This window comes from Histoplasma capsulatum (genome assembly GCF_000150115.1).
Source record: "Histoplasma capsulatum G186AR genomic scaffold supercont2.1, whole genome shotgun sequence".
Taxonomy (NCBI): Eukaryota; Fungi; Ascomycota; class Eurotiomycetes; order Onygenales; family Ajellomycetaceae; genus Histoplasma; species Histoplasma capsulatum.
Genome location: NW_025544801.1, coordinates 199,271 through 216,002, shown reverse-complemented (window position 1 = coordinate 216,002; position 16,732 = coordinate 199,271). Strand labels below are relative to the sequence as shown.

Here is a 16,732-nt window from a genome sequence, read left to right as displayed (position 1 = left end):
AAGGAAAGGCAGAGAGATTGCCAAAGAGGAGATCGAGAAACCAGACGACGGGTGCTGGCCCTTTAAATACTAGCCCTCTGCGACGACCATCACCACCAACCCGGCCTTTATTCCGTAGCCTTGCACAACTACTATACATATCTGTCCAACTGTCTGCGGCCTGCAGTCTGCAGATGCCCACATCCTCATCACATCCAGTGCGGCCCTTTGACTTTGCTTGTTCTCAATAATGATAATCGGTATTTTGAACTCGCTGCGACGCTGCACGGGTTGATTGGTCCACGTTGAAATCTCTCTGGGGCCCGGTGGAGAAACGAACATCCTCAAGACTGCTGCGAAACAGAAGGGAAACAAGAGACACAAAGGGGAAAAGCATAAAGAGGAACACAGACAACGAAACGAAGAAGTGACACGACCAGGGCAGGAGAGTGGGAATCCTGCTACGTCTCAGTCCCTCGTCTCGCCTCGCCCACGCTATTCTGACAAGGCTTCAGCTTGTTCGTTCGCGATACATCTTAATTTTTTTTTTTTTTTTTTTCCTTTTGACTTTCACCCTTACCCACCCACATCCCCGCCTCGTCGGGCGCCAACATCCTCAGGAGCCTTCCTCTTACGACGCAGTATATTAATCCCCATCCCTCTTCTCGCCCAAAATGAGGCATTCGCTGGCAAGGCTCTTGCTCATCCTATCAGCCTTGCTGGCTCTGGTGGCTGCGTGGACCAAAGAAGGTTCGAAACCCATGTTCGCGAAATCGCAAACATTCCTAACCCCACACACTGAATTGGCGTGCAATGTAACTGTACATGTGGGCTGATTAATGTTTATGTTGTCATTGACTGCATTTAGACCATGAGATATTCCGCTTGCGGGATGAGGTGCAGCAGACCGAGGGTCTCAATGTTACCTTCTACGGTAAGTGCCGGACACTCTTTTCTTTATTCCATGCCATTATGCTGTGGCTAAAGGTACCTGAAACCAAAAAAAAAAAACCACCACCACCCAACAACAACAACAGCATTAACAGCAACAATAATATAATTGATCCTGCGAAGAACTAAAAATTATCCACTAACACTTACTCCCCAACCCGGGAGAAACACCTCCCCCACAGATTTCCTCGGCGTGAAACCCACCGTCTCCCAGGCCGACCTCCTCAAGGCCTTCCGCAAAAAATCCAAACAACTCCACCCGGACAAAGCCAAACGCACCTTCATCGCCTCCTATACAACCAACAACCGCCAAAAACCTGGCGTTCGCGTCTCCAAGGGCCCCTCGGAACGCGAAATCGCCCACGCTCTCAAACTCGCGACAGAACGCTACGCCCGCCTCGGCGTCGTCCATAACATCCTGAAGGGCCCTGAGCGCGAGCGCTACGACCATTTCCTGCACAATGGCTTCCCCAAGTGGAAGGGGACGGGATACTACTATTCCCGCTTCCGCCCAGGATTGGGCAGCGTGCTGTTCGGCCTGTTTGTGACTTTTGGCGGCGCGGCCCATTATGGCGCGCTAGTGCTAAGTTGGAAGCGGCAGCGGGAGTTTGTGGATCGCTATATTCGACACGCCAGGCGGGCGGCGTGGGGCGATGAGCTGGGTGTCAAGGGCATTGCAGGCCTGGGCGAGCTGAATGGCAGTGCCGCTGCGTCCGGAGCGGGATCAGGCGCGGATCCCGGTGATGGTGCCGTGGCGATGAACCGCAGGCAGAAGCGGATGATGGATAAGGAGAATCGAAAGGACGGGAAGAAGAAGGGGCGGTCATCTGGCAATGCGACGCCCAACGGCGAGGGCGTGATCGGCTACCGCGGCGATCGGAAGCGGGTGATGGCGGAGAACGGCAAGGTTCTCATCGTCGATGCTGGGGGCAAAGTGTTTCTGGAAGAGGAGAACGAGGACGGCGTGACGGAGGAATTCTTGTTGGATGTCGACGAGATTCCGCGGCCCGGTCTGCGGGATACCTTTGCGGTGAAGTTTCCGCTCTGGGCGTACAAGCGAACCCTGGGGCGGTTTTTGGGAGCTGGTGAGGCTGATTCAGCGGACGGCAATGTGGCGGAGGGTGGTAGAGAGGATGGCGTAGATACTGACGCGGATGTGTCTGTTGTTGGGGGGACTCAGAAGCGGCCGAATAACTCTGGATCGCGGAAAAAGGGGAAGAAAGGTTGATTCAATTCTGATTTTGGTATCAGGGCGTGTGTTCATCAGTTTCTATATTTCTCCTTTTCTTCCTTTTTGTTTTCCTATTTTCAACTTTTCGATGGGTTAGCGGCTATGCGTTGATCTGTATTTTATAGATATATATATGTATACATTTTTACATAATTTTTTTCCCCATATCCTGCCCATCCTTGCCATTCGGTCCTTTTCTTTATTGTACTATCTATAACACTTCCTATATCCGTTCTGATGCTTACCTATTAGCCTGGCCATCGCACTTCTTCCGCCGGTTAAGTTTAACCACATACACTTCCTCTCCCCATTCTCATCACACCAATCAACAACAACACGGCATGCTCCTCGTCCACCCCTCAGACGACAACTAACTGCTTCTTTGCACCAAACCAAAGAGCCGTCCTGCGTGCATTGCATTGCATGCCATTCCAATTGAGTTTCCCGGTTGCTCAACGCTATCGAAAGCTTGAATTGAAAAGCCTGCGACGGCGCTGCACAGGCTAGTCAGTTCACAAGGTTGCAGCAGGCTGCCTGTCTGCTTGGGGTGGGGGTGGAGGATGCAGGATTCCTCCTGTGTAAGTATCGGCCGGCCTGGGGCGGTTTGCTATTTTTACGTGCAGTGATGATGAAACGGCAGGATGCAGAGCAGAGGGACGGATGCTGGCGTATGTATGTATGCACGTATGTCTGCACAACTTACCGATGCATTTTCCGAGTTTGAGTTGGATATGCGGTGGGATGGTACTGTGTTGCTCTGTAGCTTTTGTACTGGACATGTGCACACTCTCTTTTTTTTGGTTGCGAGAGTGGCTTTTTATAGATATGAATTCAGTCGGTGGCTTAGAGTGATTTTTTTTTTTTTTTTGCTGAGTGCTTTCGAAAGAAGCTTTGATATGGAAATCAGTATATAGAAAACGTTGTATAAGAGGAAACGCCCATGAAAGAGAGAGGAAAAGAAAAATACAAAAAAAAAATACAAAAAAATACAAAAGGCCAACAAAATATCGTAATAATAAAATAAACGGAACAGTTCGTTGTTGTGCGGACTGGCGGTGGACCCTTCTGCGCATTCATAGATAGATCTTTGAGTGGCGTGCCCGCTGCCCCATAAGTTTAACTCGCCCACTCCACTGGCTCCCTTCAATTCCTCCCCGCTCCGCCCTCTTCGAGCGACTGTAGATATATCTATATCTATATCTGTATCTATATCTATATCTATATATCCGCTTCACACGAACATCTTCGCCAACGACACCAACCCCCCAACACTCTCTCCCAATCCCCCTCCCCCCGCACCACCGCCATTGCCCGTCTTAAAGCCACCACTATGACCCCCACCCAATGACGGTGGCAGGCGTATGCCCACGACGGAGAGCAATTTCTGCAGCACCCCGCCCGTGATCAGCGGCATGATGACCATGAAGAACACCTTCAGCGGATGGCTGCGTGCATAGCGCACGATATGCCGGAACAGGCGCCGGATGCTGCGCACGACACGGGCAACGAAGCCCGAGCGCGGCTTTGCGCGGCGCGACGACGAGGATCCCGCGCTGCCGATGGAGAACAGGGAGGCGGCAGACGTCGTGGAGCGGTTGGCGTGCCCGCCCAGGTTGAAGAGGGAGGACCGGCTGTGGCTTTTGCCGTGACCGTGGCCGTGACTGTGGCCGTGACTGTGACTGTGACTATGACTGTGGCGGGAGGAGGAAGTGGTGGAGTAGCGGTCTCGACTGCGTGCGCGGCGGCCGATGCCACTGAAGGGGTACAGCCAGTCCATTGCTGGAGTGGTGTGGTTCCTTAAGGGTAGTTATGCAGGTGATTAGTCCCTGGTGGGGTGCGCAATTGTGCGATCTAGGGGTTAATTGGTTCGGCCGGATGAGTGCGTTGGGTCTTATGCGGCGGAAAATTGAGGAAATATATTTGTATAACAATGTTATGCGCAGTAGATAGGTAGTAGATACAGAGAGAGAGGCCCGGTTGAAACGCAGGCTTCGCGCACCGGAGCTAGAGGTGTTTCAGAGGGGCAATGGACATATGTTGCTTTATCTGACCATAGCATCAATTGGAGGACGGGATTGCTGGACAATGGATGGCATCGAAGTGAAGTGTCCACCGTCCCGCGGGTGGTTGGATGTTGGGTCTCCTAGTTATCTAGATGTCTCCTCGCGGTGGCTGGGGATAGGCCGCCGTCTAACGTGATGCGGGCTAGTGGCTGCCTACGAAGAAAATACAAGAAGCAGAAGAAGAAGAAGAAGAAACTCCAAGCACAACGCCTGCTCAGTTGCTTTCTCACTGTCCTCGATGGCCTTGTCAAATGCCTGTAGATATCACCTTCACCACTTCTGTAGCCTGCTCTTTACAGGACTCAGTACGGGCACACTGCCAGAAGAGCACGTCGAAGAACAACTCAAGGCCATGCCGGTAAGTAAGTATGGCTAACACCAAGTTCCCTGGCACTACCAAAATCAAATCGGCATGCCTGGATAGCCGTTGGTGGATTTGGAGTCGGTGATGTGCTGTGTCTGGGGCTGGAGATGGTCTTTATCAGAATATCAGAGGACGAAGGCAAAGCTGTTCAAGCGAGTGTGTTGCCGCCAACATACCATTACAAACCAGTTGCCATATCGTCATTGGAGTATATACGCCGTAAAGGAAATGCAGTACTAGTATCTAGAGTCTATGCAGTATATAGTATAGACATAAATCCAGGCCCATCGATATTTAACCTTCTAACGAACTAACTAACTTACGGTGACGACTGACTTTATTTACAACTCATTGTTGCTCTCAGAGCTCTCGGTGAAAAGATCTCTTCCAGGACAATATCGACGTGGGCTTTTTTACTCATAGAATCCATCTCTTGTATTCGTGCGATTTGAAGCTGGACAACCAGAGCATGCGTCATGGACGGTAAGAACCCTAGGCTCGCCGGGTGCAATCCAGCGGCTAATCATGGGATATGTTATATCCAACAGACGCTGGTGTGGATTACTGTATGTTCACTTCACTTGCATCTCATCTGCTTGTTGCTGGCCGTTTGCCTACCACTACGAGTACTTACCCAGCACAGATACGATCCTGCAAACAGACCCGTCGGCCACGGAGCAGCAAGTCCGCTTCGCATATAAACGGTGCGCACCGGCAACTGAATCAACTGAATCAAATTACGGGAGTGTCCGGGGCGTGAATGCCACATATTGATCCAGATAGTTACTCATTCACACATACATATATATATATACAGCGCCGCTCTGAAATGCCACCCGGACCGCGTGCCCAGCACGTCCCCCGAGCGCCCCGCCCGCGAGGCGGCTTTCAAGAAAGTCAACGAAGCATACTACGTCCTCTCCGACCCCGCTCGCCGCCGCAGATATGACCTCGAGCGCCGCCAGCAGCGGCGTCCCGACACCCCTCCGCCGTTCTCACCTGGCCCGGCAACAGACACAGGCACAGACACAGGCTCCGCCTCCGCCGCCTTCGCCTCGCGCCAGTTTGCCTCCGTCTTCGAGGAGATGCTGCGCGAGGAAGGGCTGGCGGAGGACGATGGCGGGAGGACGCGGCCGACGGGCCGGTTCTGGGCAGTTGTGGGCGGCCTGAGTGGGGCGGCGCTGGGATTCATTGTTGCGAATCTGGCGGGGGCGGTGGCCGGCGCGGTTGCGGGGAATCGACTTGGAGCGGTGAGGGATGCGAAGGGGAAGAGCGTTTATGAGGTTTTTCAGGCGTTGCCGGCGGAGGATAAGGCCCGGTTGCTGGGAGAGTTGGCCGCGAGGGTTTTGAGGTCTGCTGTTTCGTGAGCTGCGCGGGGAGGGGTGGGGGTATGTGTGTTCTGTGCTGTTTCTTTTGGGGGGGGAAGTCGGGGGGTACGGGGGAGTACGGGGGAGTTGATGGACGAGAGTTTCTCCGAGTGCAGGGTATTTTATTGATTATAGTTCTGGAATCGAAGTATATCAAATTTGATCCAGGAGCTCAAATGGTTAGGGATGTCTTGTTTCTGTCGGCAGGATTTGTTCAGCTGGGTCCCTAAACAGAGCCGGGGCCTTTCCATATCGGAGGAGGAGGGGATAGCTCTCGTTTGCCTCTCGTTTGCTCCCATGGGCTCCGATGGTCTTCTTCTCTGTATACATAACTTGAGCTGTGCAGGGATCCTGATATTATATCCCTCCCTGACTGAGAGAATGCATGAATATCGAGAATGAATAGATAGGGAGTGCCACACAGATACGACCAGACACCGGAACGAGCTGCAGTTGGATCCGCCCGGGTCTCCGCAGCTTGTCGGGATATGGGTTTGGGGATTTACAGGTAGAGAGGTTCCTTGGTTCCATCAGCGCCGGATCCAGCGAGAAACGCTATCCCAAGCAAGAGGATTTATGTCTTCCTCGCACAGAGGGAGCATCGAAGAGAAGCAGACAGATTGCAGGAACCAGCTTCGGTCGACGGTGCTTTTATCTACTTTTCAGTGGATTTATATATATATATATAGAAGCATCAAGATGCGCCGGGCTTGTGCCACCATACACCATCACACTATGCCATGCATGCATGCTGATGACAAGCGGAGGATACTCCATCCCCAGGCAGAGTTCGCCCTCGGATCCGAAGACGCCACGAAGATGAAGCTCTTGTGGCACCCACGTTTTCTCACTCCCAACACGATCCCCCGCTACAACACAGGGAATACGAGGCAGGCAACCAACAGATCTCGGATGAATGAATGCGATGTCCGATGCGCTAGCCCATGCATTCAGCTTTCGAGGATTTTGCAGCTCGGAATGCAATCCACGAATCTAGGAAATCCCCAGCGCCTGACCTCCGATATCTTCCCCAGGCAACAAAGCTAGTGGTTGGAGCTGGAGCTGGAGCTGGAGCTGGAGCTGCCCGATCCAGTCCGCATGCGGGTGATGAAATTATTTTATCCGCCTCCGATGCGAAGCACGATCTCGCTGCCGAGGATCGGGATATCGGCGCCACGCTAAGCTTATGTTCCGTCCGGCAAAGGCGTGTTAGCTTGCTCCGGGCACTTTGAGGCGGGAAAGAAACTATCCGAGTCCGAGATGCTTGAAAGTTTTTGGCCTCTGCCCCGACCGAGATTCGTTGAGCTTGTCTACATTAAACTCAGAATCCGCAAGATCTTTTAGACTTTTATTTGTTTTGTATTGTTTTTTTTGTAATTGTTTTTTTTTTTTCTCTCTCAGAAATGTTGTGATTCTGCTGTTTCTATTGGAAGCCCTTGAACGCCTGCCTGCCAGCCTTCCGTCCGTATAAAGCTCACTAACATATATCTATCTCGCCCGCTGATACCGAGCGATGAAGCCTTTGAAATCTCTCTTCTCCCGCAGCTCGGATGCGAAAGCTGCGACTCAAGTGGCGCCAGCGTCCTCCGCTTCTACAGCAGTCCCAAGCCACTCCGGCTCGGTCGTCGAGGCAGAGAAGGAGACCGCATCTCCACAAGATGAAGCTCCCGCTTCACAGATGATGGCCAGCCCGAATGAAAAGACAGCCCCTGAAGCACTAGCATCTCCACGAAATGAAAAAGCTTCCACCTCACAGGTGCCGGCTGGCCCAAGCGAGGAGACTCCCCTAGAAACACAAGATGCAACAGATGGGCAAGAAGTGTCATCTGAAACAATAGAAAATGACGACAGCGCTGGAGTAACCTATCTCTCAGGGTTTCCTCTGGCAATCGTTGTCATCGGCTTGTGCCTCGCTGTTCTCCTGGTTGCACTGGTATGTCGAAAATACACCCCCCCCCCCTTTCTTCTCTTCTTCCCTTGTTCCCTTCTCAACCCACAACCCCAATCTCCCTATGCACGGAACCCAGTGGCTAATTCGCTCGCCTCCCAGGATAATACGATTATTGCCACCGCTATCCCCAGGATCACAGACCATTTCAAAGCCCTAGAGGATGTGGGCTGGTATGGCAGCTCGTACCTCTTAACAACCTGCGCCTTCCAATTGATGTTCGGGAAATTCTACAGCTTCTACCCAGTCAAATGGGTTTTCTTATCCGCAATCCTGATCTTCGAGATCGGCTCCGCCATCTGCGGTGCTGCGCCTACTTCGGAGGCCTTGATCGTCGGCCGTGCCATTGCTGGCATTGGCTCTGCGGGCATATTCAGCGGTGCCATGATCATCATCACCTACTCTATCCCACTGGAAAAACGACCCATGTGTATGCAGTTCTGCCTCTTTGCCTCTTTTCCTCTGATGAAACAACGCTGACTGTCCATCTTGGAAATAGACAACGGCGTATTGAGCAGTATGTACGGCATTGCCTCGGTGGCTGGCCCATTGATGGGTGGTGCCTTTACCGATCATGTCTCCTGGAGGTGGTGCTTTTACATCAACCTCCCCATCGGCGCCGTCACCATTCTCGCCATTTTTGTTTTCCTCCAGCACCCCAAACAGACGCTGAAGAAGCCGGACTCATGGAAGGGCCAGCTGGCGCAGCTGGATCCCTGGGGAACCGTAACCTTCATGCCTGGTATCGTCTGCTTGCTTCTTGCGCTCCAGTGGGGGGGGACCAAGTACAATTGGGGTAACGCCCGCATCATCGTCCTGTTCATCCTCTTCGGTATTCTTATTATTGCGTTTGTCGTCATCCAGATCTGGAAGGGAGAAAATGCAACCGTCCCGCCACGCATAGTGATGAAACGCAGCATGGCCTTCGCAAGCTTTTTCGCCTTCACCCTCGGCGCCTCGTTCTTCATCCTGGTCTTCTACCTCCCGATCTGGTTCCAGGCGATCAAGATCGCCTCCGCAACCAAGTCCGGAGTCATGACAATTCCTATGGTCCTTACCCTCGTGATCGGCTCCATCATCGGCGGTCTTTTCATTTCGCTAATTGGATACTTCACCCCATTCTTTTACATTTCCGCTGTGCTTAGCACCGTCGGCGCGGCTATGCTCACCACCTTCAAAACAGACACCGGCTCCCCGAAATGGATCGGCTATCAGGTCATCTACGGCCTCGGAGTCGGACTCGGGTTCCAGCTCCCCATCCTCACGCCGCAGGTGGTCCTGGACATCGACGATGTCGCCGTTGGGATCGTCGTGACGATGTTCTCGCAGCTCCTTGGCGGCGCGCTCTTCATCTCCGTCGCCCAGAACATCTTTACCAATAAACTTTCCAAGGGTATCATGATTGCGGCGCCCGGGGTGGATCCAAAGGCCGTCTTGGGTCAAGGTGCCACGTCGCTCACGAAAGTGATTCCGCCTCAATTCCTCGACGCGGCGCAGGTGGCGTATAACAAGGCCTTAACACAAACGTGGTACGGCGTTGTTGTCATGTCGGCGCTGGGCATTATTGGAGCCTTCGGTGTTGAGTGGAAAAGCGTGAAAGGGAAGAATCTTAGTGCTTCGGCTGCTTAGAGGGAAAGGATATCGGATAACAGCCTCTCTCTCGTCCTCCCTTTTTTCTCTTTGCGTTCTTTATAATATTTTTAATATCCGGTGTCTTGATATTTTTTTTTTCTTTTTGATTCCCATTTCAATATACACCATTGTATCATTCTCTCTCTTTTCTTTCATTCTTTTTCTTTTTGCTTATACTTTCTCCTTTTTGTATTATGATACCACATTCCACTCCACAAATTCTGCTATGCCCTGCCTAGCACCTTTACCTCGCCCCAGCTCAGTTCCCGCTCTTAATATTTCTCGACAGCTTCTTGCACTGCCACCCATTGTTCTTTTTCCCCCTTGGACATCTTATTCCTTTGTGAATTATGTCGTGAAGGGAGGGTGGTAGTCACCCTCTAATGAATCAAGCAGGAGCCAGCAAGGGACTTTCATTTTCATCTCTCTTTTGTTCGAGCTAGATAGACTTGGAGATATAGAGATAGGAATCGCTCAACGCCAAAAAGAAAAGAAAAAAAAATAATCGAAAAAATGTTGGCATCCCTTATCACTTGCTGGAAGACCACATGACCACACCTATTTAAGCAGTGCTGCGCCCGCTAGGTAGATAGTTACAATATTCGGTCATGAACGGTAGTAGGTAGCCCATTCATTCATTCATTCATTGCGTTGTTTGGTCTACTGCGGCTGTGGCCCGTTTAATTAGTTGCTTTTCTGTATTGACGATTCTAAAAAAAAAAAAAAAAAGGAGGGAGGTGGGGACTAAAATGTCATATTGTCATAGTTATTATCACACATCATATTTGTTTCGTTATTCACATGCATAACACCAACCACCTATAAAAAAAAAATTCAAGAAAGAAAGAAAAAAAACCCCCCATATAGACCATCTCACACCGAAAAGCCGACTTCCTGCTCCAGTCCCGCCGCAACAACGAAACCATTAACTGTCCTTTCCATTCTAGCTTGCCCTTCTTCCCTCGCTGCTTTATTACCGTCATTGCCATCCAGATCCTCATCGTTGGTTTCTAGGCAAAACATCATGGACGGGCCTGTCCCCGCACTGCGTGTAGCCCATATCATACATCGGGTAATGCCCCGAGAACATAGATAGCACGTTTTGGATGGATTGGTCATCCATTCCCTGGCCGGGCATTGGATATGGCCTCCCCGGTTCGGTCAGTGGTGGTAGCGGTTGCAGTAGCGGTTGCGGTTCGGATTCGATCCCAGCTCCCGTCCGTGGTGCCGCTGCGGGATCAGCTTGGTTTGCGCTTTGGAAGGGTACCTGTGCCATATGATAGTTCACGGCGTAACTGCTTAGGGTGTTCGTGCTGGAGTCGCAATGGCCATAGCTGCCCGGGCTGCTGTAGCTGGACGACGAGGTAGACGCGTTATAGCCACCGCCAATGCGGTTCTCGGGCCCAAGAAGAAATCCCGTTTCATTTGGGTTTCCTGTTGCATTCACATTCGCATTCGCATATGCGTTGGCATTTGCATGGATATTTGCAAATCCGTAGTGCTCCCTATCCTGATATACTATATCCCTAACAATCTCAGCACTGGTCCCAGTATCCGACGAAGAGGCACTGCTCCCCTCCCGCATGCGCGGGTGACAGATGATAGAATCTAAAATCTTCAGGCTAGGGGGAGATGTCTTGGGCTCTGACGCGGGGCCGTAGCATTCCGTCATAGCGCTGGTAAGGTCGAAGCAATCCGCAGTCCTGTCCTGAATGGACAACGGGTTGTGTAGGTATTCCAGGTGCTGATGTACGCTGATGTTGCGAATGAGCATTTCCACGGCGCTGGCAAAGTCGTCGGCGATCGGATAGATTTCCCGCAGGCGGACGATTGTCCGCAGGCATTGGTGTAAGCCGTTTATGCTGCTGAGTTTGATAGAGGAGCCTGGTGAGACGAGGGTGTCGATGACGAACATTGCGATGGCGGAGAGGAGAGGGGTGGTGCCGTTTGAGGGGAGGTAGCGGATTAGGTTTAGGTGCTGCAGGTCCTGTGTGATGGATGTTATTCCGGCAGCGGCGTGCCGGACCTTTTCGAGTGATTGTCGGTGTAATTCGATCGGCTGGAGTTTGTTTGGGAGGGCGCGTATGATCTTTGGAAGATGGAGTGTGCTTCGCGTAGCGAGATAAATTAATCTTAGCATCGCGCGGTGAACATGCAGGACTTCCTCGCCTTCGGACAATTGGCAGCCGAACTGTGGGGAGTATCGAGTTTCCTGGGGGGAGTTGGCGAACCATGTGTCTAGGCCTTCATCAAGATGTCTGATCTGCGTGACATCCGGTACCACTTGTTTCGGAATAAGGGCCATCCTAGCAGCTCTCATCATCTCGATGCCCTCGGCCGGAGTGGGGTACTGCAAAATGAGTGCACGATGTAAATGGTTGCACAATTTTATCTTCTCAATGAACAGTAGTGCCAAAACTCGCTGGTATTCTGGGTTGTTAAGGACTTCGCTCGCCCCGATCATTTGCCACAGGTGGGTTGGAAATGGCTGGAGGTCAAAATCGTCCAGGTTGATCATGTCGAGGTCATGTTCACCGTCTCTAAGCCTTATAGGGCGCCTCAGACCAAGCGCGATCATTTTGTCTCTGCTGTATAAAATCCACCAGGTACGTCTCCAAATTCGTCTTTGATCAAGATCCATCGAAGCGCTTGTGGCATCAAAATGCATGCCATTAAGTCTAGCTAAGGCTAGACTGATGCCGATCCAGTGAAAGCAGTCTTTCTGATCAAACGCAGTTTCCATCCAATAACTCATGAGCATTAATGTCTGAATAATAACAATCGGCTCCTCTTCATAATCTTGGTCATAGAGCGCCTGCAAAAATCGTCGGGTTAAAATCTCAAAGACATCTCAGAAAGAGCAAACTGTCAAACCTACCCTCACTCTCTGAAAGAAGGCCTTCCGCGCTGCTCTTCTAGATTCATATCCTGCCATGCGTAGATGCTTCATATTAACGAACGCCGTCCCGGCAAACATTACAGCCTGGAAAAGCAACAAACTTATACGCTTTCTTCCAGTGTTCTCGTAGATGGTCTGTAGGAAATCCTTAAGGTCAAGGAAGGGCATGTAAACATGAACATAGTTTACAAAGCTTTTCAGAAGTGCATTCCGAAACGCAAAATGGGGTATTTCGAACGCCCCCTTCTTCTGCAGGTAATTTAAATCGTTAATCTCGAGGTCCACGCGGGATTGCTTGATGAATCGGGGAAGGTCTATATCAGGCTCTCTACGCATGGACTCCGGCGCGGGCCCGAAAAGCTGATTCATGATGGAGAACATGTTTGTCAAGATCATGTCATGCGCGATGATTGGATCGGCCGGCGATTTCTGCTGCCGCGATTCGCAGTCGCTGCTACTATCGTAGTCTTGAATTTGTCAAAGTCAGCGGGCGGTGTTTATTCCATATCATATATACCAAAACCTCCAGGAACGTGACATTGGAAATTTGTTAAAAGTGGAGGAAACATTAGTAGGAAATTAACTTACCATTGTTTTGTTCAACGCTTGGATTGCCTGAAGATTCAATGAGATCATTGTTCGGTGCGACAATTCCCGCGTTCCCATCGTTGTTGTCAGTATATGTTCGCGGGTTTCCAATGAGTATCGTTGTGCCATCCGCTGTACGAGCAAATCTTGTCCGTTTGCTCTCTGCAATGATACATTCGGCGCCATCCAGGCGGCAGTTAGTGCAGGGCGTGCTCTTCAGTAGAACATCACAGCGAACTTTCCGAGCACGACAGCTGCGACACGCGGCGGAGGCTCTCTTTTGAACAGGCCTTCGCGTGCTCGGACGAAGGTGGTCTTCGTTTTTCCTCTTTTGTGGGTGTATGTTTGGGGGTAGTGTATTTGTCGCCATGATGGTTTTTTGGATGACTGGAATCGAAAGACAGGCTGAGAGGGGGAGCCTGTGATGTTTTCTCCTTTTTTCTTCCCCATGGACCCTTCAAGGAAGCTGAGGGGCGCTCTGGAGCTTGGAGACCCAGGACATGATACAAGTCAGACAAGTAAGCAGGGGCGCCGCCAACCCCGAGTCTTTCGACAGTGCAACGAACAGGGTGGAGCCGTATCCGAAGTGGCTGGCCTCGCACCCCGATGGTAGGCTGACCGAGTTTCCTTAGCCACACGTAGTCTCCCACTACGCAGGAGGATGGCTCATCCCGAGTTGTTGGCCCGCAAGGAAAAGAAGCATTCGAAGCATGACCCGATGGGGTCATCGGCAAGATCGTAAGTCAACTCCACAGTTCAACGGCCCAGGCTTGGAGTGCACAGGAATCGTCAGTTAGCCCAAGCGCCAAATAGTAGATCTCGCGAGCTTAATACTTTCCCAAACCCCAGGCCGGAGCTCTGGAAGCGCCAACGTCGTGCCTGATAAAATAAAACACAGCCTTTGAGGCCTGGATAAAACGGGCCTGGAGTTATCATGCATCTATCCATTTGCTGGAATTTTTCGCGTCAAATGCGAACGCTGCCTAACCCTACCCACTTTTTTCACAAATTCGTTGGAAAATGAGTTGGAAGAACAAAACTTGGAGATTATGATGATGTACTACTACATAGGCTATCATTTTTCCATTGGGCTTGCTGTTGATATGGGCTCTCATATCCAGCAAAGTTTGGAGGAGATTATTTGCTCTTCTGTTCGCTAACCCTTTTCCTGGTGCATGTTATGGATCCACTCCATCCTCGTGAGCTAATCTATTTTCGTTGTAGGGATCTAATGCAACCTTGCCGAAATCAGAATAGGCCGGCCGCCGTCCCTGAATTTTTGCTTGGCGAGTGGATTTCTAATATGGCCCGGGTTTCTGTGGGCAGGGAATGACAGGTGAAGAACAGTCAGCTCGGAGAGTTTGGACGCCTTGTTTGAGATATGGACATGGATGTCCGTCCATGCATGCATGGTGCTGACGGCCAGATAAGAGGCGTTCAATATTTGCTTTTCCTGGCCCTCTGCCTAAAATTGCTTTTATACTTCCTCTGCCCGCTAGCACATCCTCATTTAGCCACTGGTTTAATACCAGGGGTTGCTCATCTTCCTTGACAACAGTTCCATTTACCGCCCGAATTCTTACGTCGAAGGTTGCCCCTGCAGACTTCTCTTTGAAAATCTCCAACGTATCGCCTGTAGAGCTTGAACTGCCCTTGGACATTGACCGATATGTTGCTTTGCCAAACTGTCTCGCATCATATTCGGAGGAACCAGTTGTGAGGGTATAAGGGGAATAATAGCTGACGTCACTCTGGTAGGAGAATTGCAAACCGCGAGACAGGGAGGCGTTGATCTCCAGGCCGTTAGGGTTGGATTGATACGTTGAGCACACTTCAAGCGGATAGGAGCTGGCTACTCTGCTAATAACGAGGTCCTTTTCGCCCATCAAATCGAGAGATTCTGATGTAGCATCTGTCACCTGTTTGATCAACTGTGTCTGACCTTGCTCAGAAAAGGTCCCTGAGTTGGAAAAGCTTAGGCTTTGAGTCCATTGCGAAGAAGGAGATGTGACGCTTAATGACCTAGAAATTCGAATCGTATGCGATAGGGTTTCATTCATACCCGTGGTTGGATTCTGTTGCCATTCGTGTGAAATATCCGATCCGAACTTTGTTGAAACAACGGGGACCAAATCGCCGCGTCGATTTATTGTAGATTGATCGACCAAGCCCCTCTCCCCATCGAGATAAATGAATATCTTCCCGGTTACGACCCAATATGATCCAACCGTTTCTGAAATTTCTGCAACTCCGTTTTCCACATCTCCAAGACCAACAACCTTTATCGTAAAAGAATGAGACTGGCCATCAGCCAAAACAGGCAAAAAAGGGGTAATGTCTATTTCTGGCTCGCGAAGGTCAAAAGCATCAATACCGACAATTGGCTTCCAAAAGCCAGGCGAAATTCCGCCGGTGAAGATGATTGGAAAAGGCCATACAACTCCTGCCATTTGATCATCTATAAATAGCTGAATCTCCCGAAAAGAGGAGTATCCGTACAGTGGCCCCGCTGTTTTATTAAACGTAAGTACGTCGGAAGACAGGACATTGCTGTACCAGAATTCTTCCGTGGATTGGCCACAGGCAGATATGGACACTGTGGCTCGCGAAACATCTGGAGGTATAATATGTGTCACAGTTGCGTTATCATCTGGAATATGAAAGCCACTTGGAGAATCTGCTACTGAACGCCGGGCGGAGATCGGGAGTATAATATCTGCCGCCCTAATCTCATGAAATTTCAAGGAAAACTTGGCGGTCAGCGTCACGTCAAATGGGCCGGTGTATTTATCGTTGATTAAGTTCCCAAGATCGAAAATTAACTTCTGGGGCTTGGCCCATAGTGCCTTGTAGAGCGACATGTCTTTGATGTAGGTCCAAATAATACCATTAGTCGTAGGTTCGGCCGTTGATGTGCGGAATACTTCGGTATCTCCAAGAAACATCAGCGCAAGTCTATCGAACTGGCGACCTTTGGATGTTACTGTCATAGTCATGATTACAGTGTCGAAATCACATCGAGGAGGGACATAGTTTCCTTTTTGATATCAAAGTGTGAATTCATGTTACAGCGATGCGACGTAGGTTTAATTAAACACGAAAGGTTTTGGACTTACCAACAAACGGATGGCCATAGCTAGAACCAAACTCATGTCGCATCAATAAAATTTTCGCATTGCATCCTCCTGGGATTTCGGGTGATGGTTCATCAGGAACCGGCTTGTACACCTGGAATACTCGGAGTTGCGTGGCATTCAACCGAAGAATTTCCTCGTCTGGTGATACTGGATTTGGAGAAGCGTGGCCTCTGCAGAAAAGCATAAAAAGCACAGTAAAGACGCAGAGAGCATATGTTGGACGTCTGCAAAAACTAGTATTGTTCCGATTGAGATCCTGCACCCTAGCGAGGTTCTTTAGGCCCTGCCGTTTTGCGCCCATCTCATCTGTGGTCAATTATTAGTCCCAGTTTGATAACTTGGAGGATGCGCCTGGCCTGAATAGTTGGTTTCTTTATAGGAGCCATGGGAGCGTGAGCGCCAGCCTCAAAATTGGGGCGAATTTGCCTCGAAAAAACGACTGTCGCGTTAGTGCGTTATCCGCTATCACGCCCTCAGGGTATCATGGGATAGTTACTAAAATAGCCTGAACATTCGTTCCAGCGCCGGCTTGAAGACGCATTTAATCGTGTTCTAAGAGAAATCGTTGCCTTT

General features: G+C 50.6%; 7 protein-coding genes across 7 annotated transcripts; 4 read left to right on the top strand and 3 right to left on the bottom strand.

Annotated features, from left to right (window-relative positions):
* Positions 1-653: 653 nt before the first annotated feature.
* On the top strand, positions 654-2,325 carry HCBG_00024 (DnaJ domain-containing protein; the record flags this gene model as incomplete). The annotated part of the gene is made up of 3 exons (XM_045427074.1): positions 654-729; positions 848-913; positions 1,113-2,325. The coding sequence occupies 3 exons, from the start codon at positions 654-656 to the stop codon at positions 2,156-2,158; spliced, it is 1,188 nt and encodes a 395-aa protein (XP_045291049.1).
* A 1,067-nt stretch (positions 2,326-3,392) lies between these two features.
* HCBG_00023 (uncharacterized protein) lies at positions 3,393-3,938 on the bottom strand (the record flags this gene model as incomplete). Its single annotated transcript, XM_045427073.1, has 1 exon — positions 3,393-3,938. The coding sequence occupies one exon, from the start codon at positions 3,936-3,938 to the stop codon at positions 3,393-3,395; it is 546 nt and encodes a 181-aa protein (XP_045291048.1).
* Positions 3,939-5,064: 1,126 nt separating this feature from the next.
* On the top strand, positions 5,065-5,955 carry HCBG_00022 (uncharacterized protein; the record flags this gene model as incomplete). The annotated part of the gene is made up of 4 exons (XM_045427072.1): positions 5,065-5,071; positions 5,137-5,214; positions 5,250-5,292; positions 5,406-5,955. 4 exons carry the CDS (start codon positions 5,065-5,067, stop codon positions 5,953-5,955), a joined length of 678 nt encoding a protein of 225 aa, XP_045291047.1.
* A 735-nt stretch (positions 5,956-6,690) lies between these two features.
* Positions 6,691-7,187, top strand: HCBG_00021 (uncharacterized protein; the record flags this gene model as incomplete). The annotated part of the gene is made up of 2 exons (XM_045427071.1): positions 6,691-6,882; positions 6,990-7,187. The coding sequence occupies 2 exons, from the start codon at positions 6,691-6,693 to the stop codon at positions 7,185-7,187; spliced, it is 390 nt and encodes a 129-aa protein (XP_045291046.1).
* A 281-nt stretch (positions 7,188-7,468) lies between these two features.
* HCBG_00020 (major facilitator superfamily transporter) lies at positions 7,469-9,532 on the top strand (the record flags this gene model as incomplete). The annotated part of the gene is made up of 3 exons (XM_045427070.1): positions 7,469-7,888; positions 8,006-8,333; positions 8,403-9,532. The coding sequence occupies 3 exons, from the start codon at positions 7,469-7,471 to the stop codon at positions 9,530-9,532; spliced, it is 1,878 nt and encodes a 625-aa protein (XP_045291045.1).
* A 1,000-nt stretch (positions 9,533-10,532) lies between these two features.
* Positions 10,533-13,392, bottom strand: HCBG_00019 (fungal specific transcription factor domain-containing protein; the record flags this gene model as incomplete). The annotated part of the gene is made up of 3 exons (XM_045427069.1): positions 10,533-12,350; positions 12,414-12,901; positions 13,023-13,392. 3 exons carry the CDS (start codon positions 13,390-13,392, stop codon positions 10,533-10,535), a joined length of 2,676 nt encoding a protein of 891 aa, XP_045291044.1.
* Positions 13,393-14,250: 858 nt separating this feature from the next.
* Positions 14,251-16,460, bottom strand: HCBG_00018 (peptide-N4-(N-acetyl-beta-glucosaminyl)asparagine amidase A; the record flags this gene model as incomplete). The annotated part of the gene is made up of 3 exons (XM_045427068.1): positions 14,251-14,487; positions 14,606-16,059; positions 16,139-16,460. The coding sequence occupies 3 exons, from the start codon at positions 16,458-16,460 to the stop codon at positions 14,251-14,253; spliced, it is 2,013 nt and encodes a 670-aa protein (XP_045291043.1).
* Between the last annotated feature and the right edge of the window lie 272 nt (positions 16,461-16,732).